Below are 23,872 nucleotides of genomic sequence, written 5' to 3' on the forward strand. Positions count from 1 at the left end.
TTAAATGGTTCAAAGGTCAAATCAGAGTATAACATTTGTTGACCCTTTTTATCATAGTACGTTGCCTCGTACACTAGTTTATCCGTTATATAACCATGTAACACACACAAACACACACACATATATATATATATATATGTGTGTATATATATATATATATATATATATATATATATATATATATATATATATATATATATATGATTTATTGATGGTGATTCTAAGTGGACGCAAGGGAGAAAAGAAGGAAAGTGTAAAGAAAGAAGGGAAGAATGAAAAGGGAAACCATAATTAATTTGTTCGTGGTGATTCTAAGGCATGTCTTTTTTCCCATTCGTCACCCATCCCCGTCCACTCTCCCACCATTACTCTCATGTCTATCCATAGCTTTCATTTTTATTTACTAGCTGTGAAAGTTGTATAGCAATAATGAAAATGATAAAATTTCAAAATGTATACAATTAATTTACCTCCATGCTTATATATATATATATATATATATATATATATATATATATATTAGTGTTGGAACGATCAATCAGAATCGGGAATCGGAAAAATCAGAAGATTTGAGGGTATCAGAATCGATATAGGAATGGGGAAAATTGATACCTACTTTCCGATGCCAAAACGATTCTTTAATTCTTTTTATTTGATTTTATTTAAAGTAAAATACTGGTAATAATGATAACATAATACTTTTCATTTCAAAATACCAGAAAAGTTCAAATCGATAGGTCATCCTCCACAAATGTATTTTGACGTTTAAGAAAATATCTGCATATTTAACATGTATTTTTTTTTTTATTACGAAAATCGGGGAAAATAACGATCTTACAGTTAAATAATTGAAGATTAAAAAGAATCTGAATCAGAATCGGGAATTGTATCGGAATCGGGAATTTAGCACGGAATTGGTAATTGTATCAAAATCTGGGAAAATATTGGAATCGTCCTCTCATTGTCAATATATATATATATATATATATTGAGCACTTTTGAAGTAAATACTTAAAGTTTACGCATAAATGTATACTTTCGTATATTAATTTTATGTGAGTAAATTAAGTAGTTATATATATATATAAATATATATATATGTATACATATACAGACACACACACAGACACACACACACACACAGAGCCACGTTCACTTTTATATATAGATAGATATATAAAAGTGAACGTGTCTGTGTGTGTGTCTGTGTACATTTCCCTACGCAATAATTCTGTCAATTTTTAATCTACAGACTCCAAATTTGATATACAGGGGACTGAGATTTGGGAAAATCGATGTGATCGGTTTTTGGCCAGAAATTTGGCGATTAAGGGGGCAAAGTTCAACGATTTGACCTTTGAGAACTCTACCAAACTCCTCCGACGATTTTGAGTCTACGCACTTGAAATTTTAGATATAGGTTCCTTGGACATGGATCTAATTTAATAACTTGATTTGAGCCCAAAACAATAAATTTAAGGGGTCGTAATAGGGGTCAAAGTTTTTTAAAAAATGACCTCTGCGGTCTCTTCCAAATTACTCAGACAATTTCTGGTCTAGATATTTAAAATTTTACATAAAGGGTATTCAGGGATAGGGCAAGCTTTTTTATCGGTTTGAGTCGGAAATTTTTAGTTACCAATATATAAATGTATGCATGTATGTCTGTTTGCATGTCTGCCTTAAACTTTCAATAGAGGAGACGGATTTTACTAAGATCAGTATCGTTTTCAAGTTCGACCTTTCATACGACAAATATCGAAAAATTGGCTAAAAACATTAATATCTTCCCCTTCAACTAGGCACTTTTCTACGGGGGCGGTCACTTTTTTCGCCGATATTTTTTAAAATTATCTTCTCCTTTAGATTGTCTATCCTTAATTTTAAAAACTGTCGCTTCCGGTTTGGCGGTGGTCGTAATAGCATAAACGTTAGGTTTTACCCCGTTCTTTTCCTCCTTTGCGGTACGGGTTCGAGCCTGCCTTCCTACTACCACTTTTTTTTTTTTTGCTCAACATACACATCCAAACACCCGGGCAACGCCAGGCTGAAATGCTAGTATATATATATATATATATATATATATATATATATATATATATATATATATATATATATATATATATATATATATATGCGCGTTTCTTTATATTTATTTACTTTCATTATATGTACACACACATAGTGGAGAGTCAATATGGTTTCCGCGCCGGTCGGGGGACCACTTACATGATCTTTGCCGCCCATCAGCTTCAAGAGAAATGCATCGAACAGCACTGAGACCTTTACACAACCTTTATCAACTTGACTAAGGCATTTGACACAGTCAGTCGGGATGGTCTGTGGAAAATAATAAAGAAATTCGGTTGCCCAAGTACTTTCATCACAGTAGTTCGTCAATTCCATGAAGGCATGGTGGGGCGCGTCCTTGACGACGGTGAACCCTCGGAGGCTTTTCCGGTAACAAATGGAGTTTAACAGGGCTGTGTCCTTTCCCCTACACTGTTCAGCTTGATGTTTTCTGCAATGTTTGACGCTTTCAGCAATCAGTCACCAGGCATCAACATTAAATTCAGAACAGATGGAAAGCTGTTTAACCCAAGGAGACTGCAGGCTGTGACAAAGTTGCAGGAAGCAGTGCTGATGAATGTGCCCTCAATGCCAGCAACGAGCGAGAAATCCAAGACCAGATGAACAAATTCTCCGCAGCCTGTGACAACTTCCGCCTCACAATTAGCACCAAGAAGACCGAAGTTATATTCCAACCAGCCCCCAGAAATCTGTATCATGAGCCAAGTATCTCGGTCAAGGGACAGAACCTTCAAACGGTTGAGACCTTCACCTATCTGGGCAGCACTCTATCTCGGACAGCCACAACCAATCTCGAAATCAACAACAGAATCGCCAAGGCAAGCAGCGCATTCGGGAGACTCAGAAGCAAAGTTTGGGAAATTGACACCAAGCTGAAGGTTTACAGAGCAGTTGTCCTCAACACATTGCTCTATGGCTCAGAAACCTGGACTACCTACAGAAGGCACGAAAAAACGTTGGATCACTTCCACCTGAGATGTCTCCGAAATCTTTTCCATATCAGATGGCAAGACAAAGTCCCTGATACAGAGGTCCTGAAAAGTGCTAATCTTCCCAGCATAACTACTACCATTCGAAAAACCCAACTGAGATGGGCAGGTCACGCCTCCCGCATGCCAGATGAAAGAATCCCAAAACAACTCCTGTATGGCGAGCTGCGCTAAGGCAAGCGTTCAGTCGGAGCACCAAGAAAACGCTTTTAGGACAAGCTCAAAGTCTCCCTAAAAGACTTCACCGTCAGTACAGAGTCCTAGGAATCGCTTGCATCAGACAGACCTCTCTGGCGTCACCTCATCAACAAAGGAGCTGAAACAGCTGAAGAGAGAAGAACCCTCAAAGCAGAACAGAAGCATGCAACCCGCAAAGCCAGAGCAACAAGCTCTGTCCCCACAACACCTGCTCACCACTGTCCGACTTGTGGGAGAGCCTTCCATGCCCGGATCGGCCTTCCAATTCATCTCCGGAAGCACAAAAACAATACTTCTACTAACTGATGTCATGGTCATCTTCGACTTCGAAGGACGAACACGTGATACACACACACACACACACACACACACACACACACACACACACACACACACATATATATATATATATATATATATATATATATATATATATATATATATATATATATATATATATATAATCTGAGGAAATAAGCCTTCATCGAAAATCCATTGATTAGGTAAATTACTTTAAATATTGTAATCTTTGGTCAAATAATAAATATTTGTTTTTAAAAATCATATTTTTCTGGATGAAATTTAAATATGAAAAACTGTATATATATATATATATATATATATATATATATGTGTGTGTGTGTGTGTGTGTGTGTGTGTGTGTGTGTATGTGTGTATGTATACATATATATGTGTATATGTATAAATATATATTTTCATAACTTACTACATAGCTGTACCTATCTATTAAGCACTATTGAAGTAAATACTGAAAATATTAAACATAAAATTATATCTTCGTATATTAATTTATGTGGTTAAATGAAGTAATCATACATATATGTATATATATATATATATATATATATATATATATATATATATATATATATATATATATATATGAGAGAGAGAGAGAGAGAGAGAGAGAGAGGGAGAGAGAGAGATTATATATGATCTGGGGCAACCTACCATGTGGTAAAAGGAGAGGGAAAAAATGTATGACCTGTATCTGTTGATTAGTTGATTATTGAGCAAGTCTGTGTATTAATTACCATTGATTGTTTTAATTAAGCTTTCGTAATTTATGTGCCAACATAATCAGTGAAGATTTACGAATTATTACCCCTCCTCCCTATCATACCAAATAAAAAGAAAAAACAAAATAATTAAAACAAAAAAAAACGAAATAAAATAGAAAACTATTATTATTTTATTTACGTTTTCCGAATTTGTCTTCGACTGATAATTAACTATTGACAGCTTTATCGCAAACTCTTTTGTACACAACAAATTAGTCTCTGCGATATTTAATCACATTTATCGTCCAAGGGAGAGAAGTGAGTCTCGTTGATTTAATTTGCCGATCAACGAAATTATGGGTACTGATTGATATTGACCAACTCAGTTTTTAGTACGTCTGTAGTATTAGACGTTTACACATTGACGTACAAAATCAAAATGCATAAATGCATTTGTACGCATATCGTCTGCGCATACACTATCCTGGATAAAAACAAATAATTATATTTTGAACCAATCAGAAAACTTTCTGAATTTATTTGAAACAAGCCTGGGTGCCCGGAGTTGCCCGGAGTTGCCCGGGTGTTTCCAGCAGCAAAAAAAGGTGGCATTTGTAAGGCAGGCTCGAACCCGTACAGCAAAGGAGGAAAAGGTGAAAAAAGAAAGTGACGTCTTTGCTGTTGCGTCCATTGCAAAACCGGAAGTGGCGAAGTTTTAAGAGGGAATGACTTTCGAAAATATTAACGAAAAAAGCGACCCATCCTTGTAGAAAAGTGCCCTGTTGAGGGTGAAGGAATTAATGTTTTGGGCTAATTTTTCGATATTGTCCGAAGGGTCAAGCTACAAAACGATACCGATTCCGTGAAAATCTGTCGTCTCTCTCGAAAGTTTTAGGCAGACATACATACATACATACATACATACATTTAAACAGACAGGTCAGATTTATATTATAGACTAGCGAGGGGTACCCGGTGTTGCGCGGGTGTTTGGAGTTGTGTGGGGGTTTAAAAAAAGAAGTAAGTAGGAGAATCGAACCCGAACCGTTGAGGCAAAGTTGTAAATTAAAGTGTGAAAAAAAAAAAAAGTGCAACGTTAACCATTGTCCCACCGTGAGATGCTAAAGGAAACACGTTTGAATTTATTTAATTACTTGGATTTAGCAGGTGCCCGTTTAAATGAGTTAATGAGATCAAGTTTGGCTGCGGGATAGTATTCATTTACTGCTGAACGCTTTTTTCCCCTCCCCCAAGTTGTTATAGGAAAAAGACTAACCCACATGCGGCGAGCGACAAATATTGAATATTTATCTTCCCGAAATCGAGCAAATTAAATAGACAGGCGAGCTTCGTTGTTAACTGTGAGATATTACGATTTATATGTGATATAAAAAGTTTTAAAAAGTTGTGAAGTGAGCGACCGCTTCTCTGAAAGAAGCCGTTTGTTGACATACAGAAAAAGCGAACACACATACATACATACATACATACATACATACATACATACATTTTCGCTTTTATATATAAAGATGATCTTTCTGGGAGCTACCTAAACCCTTTAAAAGCTACATTTTTCTTCAATAGACAGGTGGAACCCAGTTGACTAGAGTTTACTGATCGGTGTCGCTGGGCGTCCTACTGTGGGCGCTCATCTCTGCAACATTTCTCTCCGCTCACGCACACAAACATTAACGAACACACACACACACACACACACACACACAACTCATTATCGTCTGTCAATCTATATAAATGTTATTCATTTAAATATTTCCAAGCCATCTCAATGAAATATTTTACTAACACAAAAACGAAAGAACATTGACTCTTAAAAGCAACTTTCAATGAATTATAATTTATAAAAATGAGCAGAGAAGTTTTGAATACGATTTCCTGTCCCCCTTAAACTCACGGCTCTTAATTAATCGATCCAGACTTCTTCTAATGTCTCGGCTAATGAACACCCTTGTTTTTACAAGAACTCTAAAAATATTCACGAACCTTCTGCGTTTTTTTCTTATTGCTGTAAACCGTCTATTCTAGACATATATACAGTATATATCTTGTGAATATATGCCTTCTTGACTCAGAATTTACCGTATGATAATGTCTCTTGTATTCTCACACATCACTAAAAATATTTTTCTAAATTCGGCTCATCGCAAATATACTTCTCCAAGTACAAACACCCAAAAGTAAAACCCCAAAACCGGTGTGAACATGTCCCTAAAACTAAGGGACCGACATCCCTAAATGTATTACAAAGTTTGTACCAAGTTCAGGGTTCAAAATAGACTTCGTAGCCTGGTGGGAGATGTCCTTTTCTCTTCGCTGCAACCTCTATCTCACAGAAGAGATGCTGCGAGTTTGTCTCTGCTTTATCGTTATTTTCATGGAAAGTGTTCGACTGAGCTTCAATCTATGGTCCCCCCTCGCCAAACTTTCACGAGAAACACTAGACTAGCTGAAAACATTATCAATAATTTTCCCCACTCTTTATCTGTGCCTAAACCTAAACATAGATTCCATGATCAAAGCTTCTTTCTTAGAACTGCACGCCTGTGGAATTGTCTTCCGTTTTCCTGCTTTCCAGCTGTCTATAATATGGTTGTCTTCAAGTCCAGCGTGAACAAGTTTCTGATGAGCCGTTCCACTTAAGTTAACAAATTTACCGAACTTCCATTACTATCGATTACTATATTGTCCTTTTGACTACTCTACACTCTTTAACCCTTATCCTTGAGTGGCCTATCGGCCTTGATAAGTGGTGACGTCTATGTAAAAAAAAAAAAGTTCAACATGCATTATGTTAGCACTGATATACGATGTTACCCGTCAATAAAATAGTAGTTAAATATTGCGCGTCACACTTTTAACCCCTCCCTCTCTCTATCTATCTCTCGCTCTCTACCCTCTCTCTTTCTCTCTCTCTCTCTCTCTCTCTCTATATATATATATATATATATATATATATACTTCTCTCTATCTCTTTTTTTTGTTTCTTTTTACCTCTTTATCTCTCTATCTTTCTTCTTTCTCATTCTTTCTCCCTTTCTTTCTCTATTTACATCGCTTTCTCTTTCTCTACCTCTCTATCTCTACTTTCTCTCTCTATCTCTTTACCCCTACCTCTCTATCTCTCTATCTCTACCTCTTTCTCTCTCTATCGCTTTACTTCCCTCTCTTTCTCCCTACTTCTCTTCCCCTCTCTCTCTCTCTCTCTCTCTCTCTCTCTCTACCTCTCTACCTCTCTATCTCTATACTCATACCGCCGACCCCCCCCCATCAATAAAGGATTTCCCCAAATTTAGAAAGCTATTCTTAACATGGAGAAAGGGGAGATTTCACATTGACATAGTATGTTGAACGTCAATTTTGTTGTTTTTTTATAATTTCTTTATTTAATGCATGTTTCATTGAAACTTGTCTTCTGACAGCTGATTGGATAAGCGCTTCGGCATCCTCTGGCTGCTTTTGCAACCTGCCAGAATATACCGACACAAAGTTACTGGAGGTTGGATCATAAACAGAATAAGTACCGAAATTGTTAACTATCACCGACTGCTTTTTTACTCTCTTTGGCTATTTGGCTAGGATCAAAGTGTAGTAAAAACGAGCTTTACAATATTTTATTTTTACGCATAGATTGTATATATAATTATATTAAAAAAACATAGAAAAACGATTTGATTTGGGAATATTTAGTAGGATGACCTGTGGTGTGTATGTGGTATTATGGTGAGTGGGAACTCTAGTTAGAATTAGCATAGACCAATCAAAGGTACAATGACAAGGATGACTATAGACCCCCCACACACACTTTTTTGATTGGCCTTGTGCCTAATTTTTTTTTTTTTTTTTTTTTTTTTGCATGTTCACGAAATGAAATATATAAATCAAAGTGTAGTATCTATTCTGATATCAAACTACGACTGAGGCATATTTTTATATTTTTGTTTCAATCTAGTGCGCCACCTTTTGTGGAACTGGATCTTTTTCGAGTGTTAGGACGATTAATCGAAATCGGAATCGGCAATCGAAAAAGTCTGGACTTTTGGGCGCATCGGAATCGGTATCGGAATCAGAAAATTTTTCCAATGCCAAAAACAATTCTTTTAATGTTTTTTTTTTATTTGATTTTCTTTAAAGAAAAATATTCTTACCGTTGATAGTAATGATAAAATAATGAAAATCTATTGATTTTAACCTATTAGTAAAACTAAAATCGATAGATCACCCCTCACAAGTGTATCCTTACGTTTAAGAAAATGTCTGCACATTTAACATGTGTTTTTATAGTAGTCATGAAAAATAACAACTTTATTGTTAAATATGTAGAAATTTAGAAAGACTCGGAATCGGTAATTGTATCGGAATCAGGAATTTAATACGGAATCGTTAATTGTATCGGAATCGGGAATGTAATAAAGAATCGGTAATTGTATCGAAATCGGGAATTTAATACGGAATCGGTAATTGTATCAGAATCGGAAAAATATTGGAATGGCCCTATCCCTAATTTTATTTTATTTTATTTTTTATTTTTTTTTTTTTTTATGCAATGAAATTATTTGACGCAGTTGGAAATATTTAATCATATTATCATCCAAGGGAGAGAAGCGAGTCGAGTTGATCTAAAGTGCTTATACGGTATAGGACACAGATAAAACATCAGCTCTTAGATATACATGCGTATCAGGCAAAAATACGTATCCTCATCAAAAAGAACGGGAAATTATTTCGTTTAATCAAAAGTAAAAAAAAAAAAAAAAAAAAAATTATCGTAAACTTGCAATGTTATCGCATTGAGTAATTTAAAACGTTAACAGGGGAGATAACTCAGTCGGTCATTTAGTCAATCTAGAATGACCCCTTTTTTAGGTAGCTGAATTTTTTTCCATATTTAAAAAGGAACTTGTGTCTAATTCTGCCCTCGTGGGGAGTTAAATGAATAAAGGTTACTTTTTTATGGACGAATAACTGACAGAAACTTTTATTGGACAAATCGAACTTAAGAAAATGATTGCAAATTTTCCAAACATCAACGTTTTGATATACATACATATCAGGCAAAAATAACTCTCTTCACCAAAAAAAAAAAAAAAAAAAAAAATGAAAAGATACGGAAAATTATCGAGTTTAATAAAAAGTAAACCAAACAATTTGATCGTAAACTAGTAGATGCATCCGATGTTGCCTGGTATTAAACGTAATGTTAAATTCTTTTAGAAAATTAAAAAATAAATAAACGGAAAAGAAACTGAGACATGTACATGCGAGTAAAAAAAAAATACTGGAGCTGAAATCGAAACCAAAACCTAAAAACAGTAAGTCAAGTACAATAACCATTAGACCAGCTTGATACGATCTTTAAATTGTGTTTTCAAACCTACTTATTCTTAATATAAGGAAGCTGTCATGTGAACGATTGATGCATGCGCAGTTAGTAAAACAATTGACAAACAGATAAAAATCTGATGACTCCAAAGTACCAAATTTTCAATGTTAACCCGTTAGCAGTCCTTTTTTTTTTTCAGATGAAAACCGATTTCTATATGTGTGAACACCCTATATACCAAGTCTGCAGATCAAAAATTCGTTGAGTATATAGGTTGAGAGTCGTCCTCACACACACACACACACACACACACACACACACACACACACACGCACGTCCTCACTTTTATAGATATATAGATTTGAAATTTTATCGCATTGATTAATTTTGAAGAGTTATCTGAAAACAGGGGAGATAATTCAGTCAGTCATTTAGGCAATTTTGTATATTTTGCTCCAATCTAGATATACCCTTTTTAAAGTAGCTGAATTTTCTCCACATTGAAAACCGATCTTGTGTCTAACTCTGCCCTCGTGGAGGGATAAATAAATAAGGACCGCTTTTTTATGGACAGCCAACTGGCAGAAACTTTTATTGGACAAATCGAATGTTTAAAATAATTGCAAATTTTACAGATTTGGCGTGACCTGCTATAAAGTTAAGGTCGTATGAATATTTTTCTGTTGCTGGGTCTGGCTAAAATACCATTTTGGAATCCTTTGATAAAGCAATATAGTAGTTCTTCTTATTTAAGTGTGGTGGGGAGCGGGGGCATGGTTTCGTTATTTTTGTCAGCTGCAACTAAAAAGGAATGCTTGGTATTTCGGCGGTGACATAACTGTCTTATAGATTCTTTGTCGAAATTATGTCACGGTGGAAAAATCGTTGCTAATGAAAAAATGTGGAGAAAAAGATAGTGAATGGGAGAGAGGGGGGAATGAAGAGGGTGGAGTAAAGGTGGGGATAAAGAATACAAAGACTTAGAAAGAATGAAAGAGAGAAAGAAGGAGAGAAAGAACGGATAAAGAAAGGAAAGAAAAAACGGATAAAAGAAAGAAAGAAAGGGAAAAAGAAAGAAAAGAAAGAAAAGAAAGAAGGGTAAAGGTTACGGGGAATTAGAAGGAATGCAAGAGAGAAAGAAAGAGATAAAGAACGATTAAAGAAAAGAAAGAAAGAAAGAAAGAAATAGATAGGGTGACGGTGAAGCGAAATTAGAAAAAGGTAAAGAGAGAAAGAAAGAGGATATAGAACATGTAAATAAAGGAAAGAAAGAAAGAGAGAAGGAAAGGATAAAGGTTAAAGAGAATTAGAAAGAAGAAAGGAAATAGAGAAAGAAAGAAAGAACAAGAAAGAAAAGGGGGTGAAAAAGAAAGGAGGAAAAAAGAGACAAAACAAAAGGGGGCAGAAGAGAAATAAAGAAAGAGAAAAGGATAGAGAGAATTAGAAAGAAGAAGAAAAGGAAGGAAAGAAACAGAGCAAGAAAGGATAAAGAATGAAATAAGAAAAAAATAAGGAAAGAAAGCAAAAAAATCAAAGAAAGAAAAGAAAGGGTATGAGTAGAGGGGATTTGAAAGTAAGAAAGAAAGAAAGAAAAAGAAAGAAAGGGGTAAAAGAAGAGACGAAATAAAGATGAAGGATAGAGAGAATTAGAAAGAATGAAACAAAGAAATGGCGAGAAAGAAAAGATTAAATATGGAAAGAATTAGGAAGGAGTAAAAAAGAAAGAGGATTGGAAAGAAGGAAAGAAAGAATGAAAAAGAAAGAGGATGCGGAAGAAAGAAAGAACGAATGAAAAAGAAAGAGGGAAAAAGAAAAGAAGGAAACTCCTTTTCACATTTTTATTTATTTCAATTGTTAAATTTCTTCCTTTCATTATCTATTATTGATTTTTTTTTTTTCTTTCATTATTAATTTATTTTCATTTTATTTTTTATCCTCAACCCCCAAAATCAACAGAGACTCCTGTAATGATCCGGTTCCTGTTGATTTTGCGGTGGGAGTATAGTTTTGTACAGTTTAGGAGCCCCCCCCCCCCCAAGCTTTGCCTTCTCTCTATGAGAAGAGTTTAGTTTATTGCTAATCGTCTGGGGCGCCTTTACCGGAGAATGCCGATGGGGCTGCCCAGGCACCTTTTGCAGGCCAGAGTGCTCCTCCTCGGTGTTGACCTCTCAATCCCATTTCCGACTCTTGCAGTGGAAGAAAAATTTTAAAAAATTCCTTTTGTTTTCTTTCGTTTCTTTTTTCTTTCTTTCTTTTGTATTTTTATTTCTCTCTTTATCTTTTTTTTTCTTTCGTTTGCTTCCTCGTCTAATCTAAAAGAAAAAGAAAGAAAGAAAAATCTTTTCCACGTTTCTTTCTTTCTTTCTTCGTTTGACTTCTTTTTTATCTTTTTTTATTATTTTTTTCTTTCTTTTTCTAATTCTCTTTTTTACTATTTTTCTTTCATTCCTCCTTTCTTGTTTTCTTTCTTTTTTCTTATTATTTCGTTTTTCATTAACTCCCCAATCCAATTAGAAATAAAGAAAGAAAGAAAGAAGGAAGTAAAGAAAATTATCTCCCTGATTTTTTACTTTCTCTAAATTTAAAATTTCTTTCCTTTTTTTTTTCCATTTGTCGTTTTTGTTTAGTGCGTCCTTTCTTTTTCTTTTTCTCTTTCTTTTTTTCTTTTCATATCACTGTTTTTTATTATTCCTCTTTCTTTCTTACGTTTTATTCCTTCCACTCTCTCTCTCTCTCTCTCTCTCTCTCTCTCTTTCTCTCTCTCTCTTTCTCTCTCTCCTTCTCTTCCACTCTCTTCTTCCCTCTTCTTTCTTTTTCCCACTCTCTTTTCCATTTTGTTTCTTTTTCTTTCTTTCTTTTTCCCTTTTCCTCTCTACTAATATCTGTCTTTACCTTCCTTTCTCTCTTTTTCCTTATTTTTTCTATTTCGAGAGTTTTATTCTTTTTTTTGTTGTTGTTGTTTTAGATAAGAATACATAATTCATATTATTCAAATTTTTCGGAATACTCTTCTACATCACAATAGCTCTGGTGGATCTACAACCTATACCATTGAGTTTATATAATATATGCTGTATTTTGAACACATGTTCACTATACCCGTGCTTTCCCTTATAAAATAACTAGTCTGGGTGACCGGCATTGCCCGGGTGTTTGGAGGTGTGTGCTAAGCAAAAAAAAAAAAAAAAGTTGTAGTAGGCAGACAGGCTCAACCCCATGTCGCGAAGACGGAAAAGAAAGTGGAGGTGTGTGTAAGGGTGTTGGTTGAGCAAAAAAAAAAAAAAAAAAAAAAGGAAAATTGCGAGTGCAAAATAAAGGTGTAGTAGGTAGCCAGCTTTGAACCCGTACCGTGAAGGAGGAAAAGAAAGTGAAAAAGAAAAACGTGACGCGTTAGCTGTGGCGCCCATCGCCAAATCGGAAGCAACGTAGGTTTAAATTAAGGCTAGACAATCGAAAAGAGGCGATGACTTTCGAAAATATCGCCGAAAAAAGCGACCCCTCCCTGTAGAAAAGTGCCGAGTTGAGAGTGAAGTAATAAATATTTTTGGCCAGTTTTTTTTTATATTTGCCATCCAAAGGGTCGTGCTTCCAAACGATGCCGATCTTGTGAAAATCCGTCGTGTCTGTCGAAAGTTTTTGCGAGAAATACATACATACATTTAAACAGACAGGTGAAATTTCTATTATAGAAGATTGATTGGCTATTTAGCTATCCATTTTATTTTGTTTCATTGTCTGACTACAATTATTTATATTAATTAATTTATTGCGGACTATTATTCTCATCTTTATTAGTTGTTGTTTCACGACGTTTCGGCCAACTATTCTTCTGGCCTTCGTCAGGTGGTAACTGCGACGTATAGGAACTCTGAATCTCCTGACTGCATTCACTGCAATTACTGCCATCCGTAGTTGTTGTCGTCTCACCACTTTTTGGCTAAGTAAACCTCTGGCCGGCTTTGGGTAGGATTGAAACCGCTATCTTCAGACAATGCTCATCTGGAACCGTAGAGATTCAACATCTTTATTAACTGCGCCAGAGGGTTACTTAGCCAAAACGTGGTGAGACGACAACTACAGATGGCAGTGATTGCTGAGAATGCAGTTATGAGATTCGAAGTTCTTATCCGTTAATATATATTAATTGATTTTAGGTATATTGCCAATATAAACTAATATTTCTTTAAAAGTGCTCAATACACGTATAGAGCTTACCAACGTTTTCTACATTCATGTAGCATCAAGACTCTATTAATTTGGACTCTTTTCAATGTTTAAGTAATTTTATTTACACACACACACACACACACACACACACACACACACACACACACGAGAGATAGGTACTATTTCATAAATTTTCATTTTTCTTTCCAATTGATGCTCGACTTCAGCCATCTTCCGTGATGGAAGCTGACAAAAATATTAGCATCACTGCATTCTTGTCGTGTCATCTCCCTCCTTCTCCGCCTGTGAAGCTGCTTCGAATTTTACCGCGAAGATACGCCCCTCCTGCTCCCCACTCTTCGCCCCTACGTCCCCCACCCATTCTTCCCTCCTTCCTTCCTCTCACCATCGCCCGTCGTCATATCGATGGATCCAATTCTGTCAGTTCTCAACAGAAAAGTCAACAACCTGAAAAATTAAATCAATTTATTCAGCGTCAGACAGTGAGAAAAAAGAAAGAATTCAGAGTCTTTATATACATATACATATATAAATATATATATATATATATATATATATATATATATATATATATATATATATATATATATATATATATATATATATATATATATATATATATATTACAAGCAGAATTTTATTGTCATCGAAATCGGTGAAATCGCCCATTTTTTTTTTTTTTCAATCAAATCAATTGCGTACTTTGGTTCGGGATCCACTACGGTGCACCGGGAGGGAGCTTCATATGCCTCCTCGCTGTAACTCAGTCCACATTGTAGCCTACATTGCACTGTAAAGAATCTACTGTTGATTTTTATAAAATTATCTGCAAATAATGGTTTTACTTAAAGTTTCTAATGCAAAAGTTAAGTATCATGGGTTCTAAACACAAACATTTATTTCGAACGCGCCCCTGTCTTATCAAAGAATCGACTGTTGATTTGAAGAAATTATTTTTACATAATCACTTGAATTAAAGTTAAACGTACAAAAGTCAAGTTTTTTTTTTTCACATTCTTTTCCTCCATCGCGATACGGGTTCGAGCTTGCCTGCCGTCTACCACTTTTTTTTTCTTTTTTGCTCAACACACACGCATAGAAAATTGCATCAGCAGTGAGATATCTTCTGGAGCGGTAGAAGGATCCCACCATTTTCCCAGCGACCTTGCCAACAGACTTGATGTACGTGTTCTATTTCAGATCAGGAGTAACGGTCAACCCCAGAAGCTTGTCAAAACATGGAGCTTCCCCTAGACAAGATCACTCCATTTCAATTGATGCCAGATGGGGATCAGAGCGTTGATGATGTAAAGATAGGATCTTGGTTTTAGATGCATTAAAAGTAAACAGCCACCTCCTCCCCCACTGTACCACGCACTCAAGCTCAAAGGAGAGAGAATCTGAGAGGACTTTGTCAGTTACGGCCTTTGATGTGTTGCCATAGATGGTCGTGTCATCAGCATAGATGTCAACGAATGATTTAAGTATGTGTTTAGGGAGATCATTGATGTAGATCAGGAAGAGAGTTGGGCCCAGGATGGATCCCTGGGGGACTCCAGCATTAATACTGTGGGCCTCTTATTTCTGCCCATCAACCACTACTCTTATGAGCCTATCAGAGAGAAATGATTTAATGATTGAGAAAACATTTCCAGTTATACCGTAGCTGGAAATCCATCCGTACATACATACATACATACATACATACATACATTTAAACAGACAGGTGAGATTGATATTTAACTATGTCGATAGTGAACCTTTGTCATTACTTGAAATAAAATGTTTAACATCTTCTTTCTTTTTTTTCTCCAATAGATTTCCAGATTAAAGGACCCTTTAGTGTGGTTGGATGCTGCAGCACAGATTTTTTATTCGTTCGGTCTCGCCTTCGGGGGATTAATTGCTTTCGCTAGTTACAACAACCAGAGCAACAACTGCCAGAAAGATGCCATTGTCGTGTCCATCTGCAATTGGCTGACCGCAATCTACGCCTGCTTGGTCATCTTCTCTATTCTCGGCTACAAGGCAACTTTGATGTTCGAACACTGTCTTGAACAGTAAGTAATTTTTTTAAGCTCGTAGCTCGTTTTTATTCACAAAACCACATACTACGGATGTTCTCCCCTCTACCTCCATAGCCATGATCCCTCATACGACAAAGTGTGAGAAAACGATGATCAGTTTTCGAATAATCAGTTGAGAGTGTTTGAAAGGGCAGGTGTGGAAATAGTCAGTATCAATTAATCAGGTGTGGTGGTGACTAAGCTAAATAACCGGATATAGGATTTCCGATTCTGAGTCAATAAATTTAGGAGTCAGAGTTAGTTTTACGAATAGTTTTCAGTAAGCAAGAGTTAATGACGGTTTGTAGCTTGGAGTAGATAGGAAGCGTCTTAGCAATTCATACCTGCTTGGTCGTATTCTTCATTCTCGGCTATGAGGCAAATTTGATGTTTGAACGTTGTAGTGAACAGCAAGCCAAAAAATTAAAAAAAATAAAGCTGGCATTCCAGAAAACTGCAGAAAACTGTGTTAAACTAGAATCGGTTCCTTGTATTAAACTTAATTTGCCAGGAATTTCACTCGCATCGCTGAGTAAAAAAAAAAAAAAAAAAAAAAAAAAGTTACTTCGCCATATCATATTTGCGGCCCGTCATTATTGTGGTTTTTAGAGAGATTATTTCACTATAAAAATCATAAACATTGTATTATGTTTCTGAAACAAAATCCTGTGTAATTAATTTGTTTTAAAAATCCTGTATAATTAATAAATTAATTTTTAAAAAAAAACAATTTTAAGACACGTGTGCATCAAAAATATGCGTGCTTGCGCATACAAAAATGGCCGCCAGTTTTGACATAAGGAATTAAACGCTTAATACCTTGCAAACTACTTGTTTTCAGCAAATATACATGCGATATTTGTTTTCAGCATACTCGAAAACTTATAAAAGTCGTCATTTAAAGGTGATTATTAAGGTAGACTGTAAGTAAAGATTTACTTAGTATATACTATTATAATATATTATATTATACTATATATTGTATATTATACTATATATTGAATATTATACTATATATTGTATTATATTGTCGCATATATTATATACTATTTTAATACATATTACGATGGAGGACAAACTTATGGCAGATAATGTTAGAGTTGCTTTTAAATTAGATTGGCATCATTAGTGTTACGGCTAAATTACGTCTCTATTGGTACTAAACCATAACGTTCTACGAGGGTCGAGACAAAAGTAATGCTTCCTATTTTTTTTATTCCGCCCGAATAGATCAGAGGAGATTACAAATTGCATTGTTATGATAACTGGACTCATGCATTAATGACCTGGAATTTTCATGTCTCTGTTGCAGATATTATTGGCGTTAGACTCTAAGAAAGCAACGACTGTCATGGACGTGCATCAGAAGCAGAGATGCATCATTGAATTTCTTAACAAAAATGCATTCAGAATGGTGGTGACCATGTAGAAAAATAAAAACGTTCAGGAATACAAACGGTCGCTCGTTTTAACGGTGCCATTCTCGTCTTCGGAGCACTTAAACTTTTTGAGTTAACAAAATAGGCTTTACTATTGTAACGACGTTTGTATGAAAAAAGCACGCCCATACACAGCCATCGTTAATAACTGATAAAAGTGTATTGAGAATGCTGTTGGCTATGTAGAAAAATAAAAAAAGATTTTGAAAAATTCTTGAACACAAAAGGTCGCTCGTTTTAATGATACCACTCTCGTCTTTATTACTCTTTAACTTTTAGAGTAAAAAAAATAAGAGTCCTTACTTTTAGAATGCCCTTCGCGTATTATTAGTAAGCCTTCAATCAAAAAATTCAGCTGTACCATGAGATGGTCTTATAATGCAGGATGTTATGCAATGAACATACCGTTTTCATCTTTTTCTATTTATTTCAGCAATGCCAAACTCATTATGGTAAAATTCCCCGCCATCAATATGACGAAATACGCGAACGAAGCTGTCGACTATTCAACACTCGGAATCCCATCAGAAGCTTTGCAAAAATTGAATCTCCGGACTTGCAATCTTCAAGATGATCTAAACAACGTAAGTTCTTTACGATTCTTATAGCAGCGAAAAATGAAGAACTGAACGTTTTATTCGCGCCTTAATTAGAATTTATAAAAATTTGATTTTTAATATCCAACATATAAAAGTCACGCATGAAGTATGCACTAGGGAGGAGTTCATATTTCGTCTGTTTTGTTTTTGTTGTTGTTTTTCTTCGGTAAAATAGACCCGATCGCATTATTAAATCTTTTTGATGTACTTGACTGACAGGGGAACATTTGTGGTATATTCCTGATCATCATCATCATCAGCAGCAGCAGCAGCATCATCATTATCATCAGCATCGTCATCATTATATCTGAAGAAAATCATCATGCCTTCATTTAGCCTGGTGATTTTCGTTTAGGAATGAAACATAAATGTTTCTGTGTAGCTTACTTGCCATGAATACATTTTTATGCTACAACCTGGTGATTGCTTTCGGGAACGAAATATGAAAGTTTCTTTACAGCTTACTTGCCATAAACGTTTCATTCTACATTTGGTTCTATTCACGTATTGGACATTGTTCATAAATACTGAATATATATATATATATATATATATATATATATATATATATATATATATATATATATATATATATATATTTATATATATATATATGTATGTATATATATGTATATATATACACGCACACATACACACACGCGCACGCACACACACACACGTACATACACACGCGTGCATACAAGCGCGCGCGCACACACACGTACACACGCACAAGCGTGCACATTGAGTTTAAGTTTTTTTTTTAAGCCTAATTAAACGTTTTGTTTCGTGATACAGACTTGACATATTATTTTGAGATTGTTCTTTACTCCAGCAATAATCTATTTTGAACATCGTGTAATAACAAAAATATTTGATCCTGCTGCTTTTTGCCAATCGCGTGTATTCTTACTTGCTGATATCAAGAGAGAGTAGGAGAAACTAACGACCAACGTACAGACTAACCCCGCCATTTTCTCTGTTTGAGATTGAAAATGTTATATTTAATCCAACACTATTTTTGTGCATTTTAGGAACGCAAATAATCCAATTTAAAAAAGTAATTAAAATTTTTTTTCAATATTAAATATCAAATCTAAATTATTTTATGAATTTTAGAATTCATGGTTTTAAAATGCTTAGAAAATCATCATGTATCAAAAATCTGAACATTAAATAATTTTAGAAATAAAGATGAAAACATTACCTTACCAAGATAATCGTTTTATATTTTTTAAAAAAATGGTTCAATGGTTAATTTAATAATTAAACCGTAGCGTAATAATTACCGTATATTTCGGCGTATAAGACGACCGTCAGATAAGACCAAGTACAAAATTGGAGCAAACTGTAATGAATTTATCATATATCGGTTGTATAAGACGACTGCTAACACCATTGCAACACCCGGTATTTTATGAAATATTGGTTTTTAAAGTTGATTTTTTGAAGGGTCGTCTTATACGCCGAAATATACGGTACATTTAACTTTCAAAATCTTTTTAAAAAATGGCACAATTATAAAAAAAACTGCGGTTACGTTTTTTATATTATTTTATCTTGTCGTTGGTTTATTTCGTGCCATTTTTTTTTTTTTTTTTTTTTTTTTTTTTTGCAGCCATCATACTTCTCTAAGAAGAATGGAAATCAATTTACTGATCTTAATTCGAAAAAAAAAAAAAGTGCCAACCATCGAAACTGCTAATACGAAGTGCCTTAAATAAGTTTCCAGACTTTTTTTTTTGCACAGACATTTAAAATTGTCGCAGTCTCTTGAAAATTCAGTATATTATTGCTATACATTTTATGAGATGACTGACCAATTTTTATGATTTCAGACTCTAATGAACAGCTACAGCAGGAATGGAAATACACCTTACTAAAGTCTAATTGTCACAGCTGGTGAATTTCCAAAATGCAATCTGGACGGGAGGACATTTTAGAAGAAAGATTTGCAATAGAATTCTGTTTTAAACTTGTGAAAAAGCCACAGAAACAGTTTTTAAGTGGCATGAGAGATTCAAGGAAGGCAGGGGGTCTATGAGGGATGATGAGAGGTGTGGGAGAAGTAAGGAAGGTGGTTGGCTAAATAAAGAATTCCATGGATACGGACCGTCGTGTGTCTATAGAGACAATAAGTGTACAGTTTGATGTCGGTATGGGAACTGTCCACACAATTATTCGCGAGGAACTGAAGATGTAGAACATTTGCATGAATAAACCAGTTCACAACTCCATTCTTTTCACAGATATTTTTTACCAGAATGGGCATCAAGACAGTTCCTCACCCTCCCTATAGTCCAGACCTTGCTCCCTGTGACTTTTGGTTATTCCCTAAGCTCAAGGAAAACTTTAGAGGCTATCGTCATGAGACAATTGCAGGGATGAAAGAGCATGTGACGGAGGTCATTGACATGCTCATACAAGAGGACTTCTATGGGGCCTACCAGAATTTGTTAGAATGGTACAACAAGTGCGTTACAGCCGGAGGAGATTACTTCGAAGAGGACTAGAGTTCCATGTGTGTACTATCAATAAAAGTGTCCATACAAAAAAAAGTATGGAAACTTATTAAAGGCATTTTTTTACTTATCCACCAAGTTTCGTTGTGAAAATATCATCCAATATAAAAACAGTAGTTCATAAAAAAAAAACTGCTGTGGCCCGAAAGGGTTAAAAATGTTAAATAATTTTAAAAGAAAATTCCGAGCAGTAAAAAAGACATAGAATTTTAAATGTTTCTTTTTTCGATTGTTTGCTTGTTTTTTTCTTTTTTTTTTTTTTTTGTTTGTTTGTATTTTTTGTTTTGTTTTTATTTTGTTTTGTTTTGTTTTGTTTTTTTGTTTTGTTTTTTTTTCAAACTATGACTAAAACCTTGATCCCCTGACGAAATTTGCTTCATTAGGGATGTACGTAGAGATTCTGAAATACCTCCATTATTTCCCCTGGTTAATTTTACACAAGAACAGACTTTTAGAATATATGTAGATTCACTACTCTTTTTCTATAGGGCGCACGCTTATACACCATGAAGCCACCTTTGACTTCATTTACTAAACCTTTACCTCCGGCCCATGAAATAACTGCCACAATATCATATGTAGATTCTCTAATCTTTTTCTATAGGGAATTAATGACTAATAAACGCTCAATTCGGACGCAGGCATTAGACAATCAAGAGGATATATATATATATATATATATATATATATATATATATATATATATATATATATATATAGGGAGTGATAGAATATATATAGAGAGAGGGGGATATATAAAAAAAGATAGATAGATAGATAGATAGATAGAAAAAAAATAGAGAGAGAGATAGAATGTATATATATATATATATATATATAGAGAGAGAGAGAGAGAGAGAGAGAGAGAGAGAATGTGTATCGATAGACAGAGAGAAATAAGGACAATATATTTATAGATAGGTAGATAGATAGAGACAGAGATAAATAGATAGAGAGAGAGAATGAGAGAGAGAATTGCTAAAGTACATGGCAGATCCATGATCATATGGATCTACAGTGTGAGATCAGATCCAAGTTTACACATTACATCAGAGGATTTGCTTAAAGCGTAGTTGTTATCCTAAAGACGGATCAGTTCCGTTTGGTACGGTCATGTGGAGTATTCGATTTCCTGGATAAACTATTGTAGAAGCATGCAAGTTTTGAATTACAGGAAGGCTAGCCTGCCAAAGAATAATTGATAGAAAACAATTGGACAAAAACGCACAATTGTTAGGACGATTGCAAAATGTCGAAAAACGTCTGACTTCAAGAAAAAGGATCAGAGGTGGCGCTAAATCACGTGATCACAACTTTATTTTTATTGTGGACCCCCTAAGAGCTATTTTATCATATGTGGACCACATATATGCATATTTTATGCCTTTAAATCAAATATTTTTTAGATTATTAAAATCTAATAAAATCCAAATACACATCAAAACGTTACAATAAACACACACACGTCTAGTAAGCGAAACAAAATAAATAGAAACTAGATCATTTTTTTCCTGAAACCCCTCAAAGTTCATATGAGCCCTAGTTGAGAAACCCTGCGCTAAAAAACACTTTAACAAATCTGTATGACGTACGTACCCGTGGCGAAAATATCATACACCAAAAACCACGTAAATTAATCAAATAGTTTTATATTAATAGAGAAAATCATTTTAAAGCTAATTTGAATTTTCCAATGTCTTTCTCCTCATGTTAAGAATGTTTTGTTTTTTTAATCTTGTAAGTTGGAATCATTTGGAATTATCTCCCTTCTTCCTTCAGAATGTTTTCAAAACGGCGTTCAATATCAGTGCTCGTAGTTTAGGTATAAACTTTGATTTTATTTAATTTATTTTTATTTCGGACTATTATTCTCATCTTTATTAGTTGTTGTTTTCATCTTTATTGGTTGTTGTTTTTTCACGACGTTTCGGCCAACTATTCCTCTGGCCTTTGTCAGGTGGTAACCGCGACGGATAGGAACTTTGAATCTCCTAACTGCATTCTCAGCAATCACTGCCATCCATAGTTGTTGTCTTCTCCCCACGTTTTGGCCAAGTAAATCTCTGGCACCCTTTTGGATAGGATTGAAACCGCTATCTTCAGACAATGTCCATCTGGAACCGTAGCAACTAATAAAGATGAGAATAATAGTCCGAAATAAAAAATAAAATAATATATATAATGCTCATCTCAAAAATGAATTCCAATTTTGATTTTATTATTTAAAAATGAAACTACTTGATTAATTTACTTGATTTTTGGTATACGATATTTTTCCCCGTTTTCCGTTATATCATAAAGATTTTTCTTGTCTGTTTGTTTTTCTTTTTTATTTGTTTGTTTGTTTGTTTGTTTGTTTGTGTGTTCATGTGGATAATACTAGACAAGCAGCAAGACTTTTTATCTAAGAATAAAATGCATTTCCCTTCAAACAATCGACTGTTTACAAAATATTCATCAAAATTAACGTCATCAGCACTTATCATCACGTGACCACAAACATTTCTCAATTTTTATAATATTTTGATCCAGCTGCTCCTGATGTTATATAATAGTAAATTACCACCCTTTATGTCACACGTTATTTACATTGTGTTTTCTTTGTTGTTTTTTGTTTGTTTGTTTGTTTGTTTGTTTATTATTTTGGTACTGATCCAGAACCTACCCAAAGTCGCGTCGACATTTTCCAGCAGTTTAAGGTAAGCTGCCAGAAAAGCAGATGAAAAGAGCCGACGCAACTAACCAATCAAGTGGCAGCAACCAAGTTTCAATTAAGTCGACCCGTTTCAACAAAAAGAAAAAGATTGTTTTCGATCACAGTTGTTTCGATGGAAAGAAAACCGTTACAAAAAAGAAAACATTTATTTTATTTAAACTTTTCCAGAAAGATTTCAGATATTTTGCATTAAAAAAAAAAGCATTTGTCTTTTTTCGTTCATAGTTGTTTCCATGTTTTCGTCATTAAAAAAATATTTCTTTGAAACATTTAAAAAAGAAATTAGTTTACTTTTCTCGAAAAATTTTTTTTTACATATTTCTTTCATTCAATTAAACATGGTAAGTCTTATCTTTTTGCGTTAACATTTTGTTTTCAGCGTTTTGAATTTATCGTCTGGCAGTGTCCGTATTGGCTTTTTTCCAACCGTTTACCATAAACTGCCAGAAGATGTCGACGCGATCTTGAGCCAGGTTTTCGACGCGATTGGCCAATCAATTGGCAGCAGCAAAGTTGCAATTAAATCGATTAATTGCAACAAGAAGAAAATGTTTTCTATCATAGTTGTTTCCATGAAAAAAAATTGTTTTCATTTTTACAAAAAAAAAAGACACGATCTTGGGTCAGATTCACGATCAGTAACGTTGTTTTTTATGCTTTATATGTTTGCGTACATCAAGCGACCGCAGATAATTATCACTTTT

The 23,872-nt window shown here is 34.5% G+C and overlaps 1 protein-coding gene across 2 annotated transcripts in view; it reads left to right on the top strand.

Annotated features, from left to right (window-relative positions):
* The window catches only part of LOC145259971 (sodium-dependent neutral amino acid transporter B(0)AT3-like), a 183,060-nt gene that overhangs the window by 132,332 nt on the left and 26,856 nt on the right, over window positions 1-23,872 (top strand). For both annotated transcript variants that reach the window (XM_080117958.1, XM_080117959.1), the window contains exons 4-5: window positions 15,645-15,886; window positions 17,765-17,915. In XM_080117958.1, the coding sequence (XP_079974084.1) occupies window positions 15,645-15,886; window positions 17,765-17,915 (393 nt within the window). The remainder of the gene's footprint in view (window positions 1-15,644; window positions 15,887-17,764; window positions 17,916-23,872) is intronic.

Source organism: Euprymna scolopes, chromosome 35, assembly GCF_053919585.1.
Source record: "Euprymna scolopes isolate OS-2025 chromosome 35, ASM5391958v1, whole genome shotgun sequence".
Lineage (NCBI taxonomy): Eukaryota > Metazoa > Mollusca > Cephalopoda > Sepiida > Sepiolidae > Euprymna > Euprymna scolopes.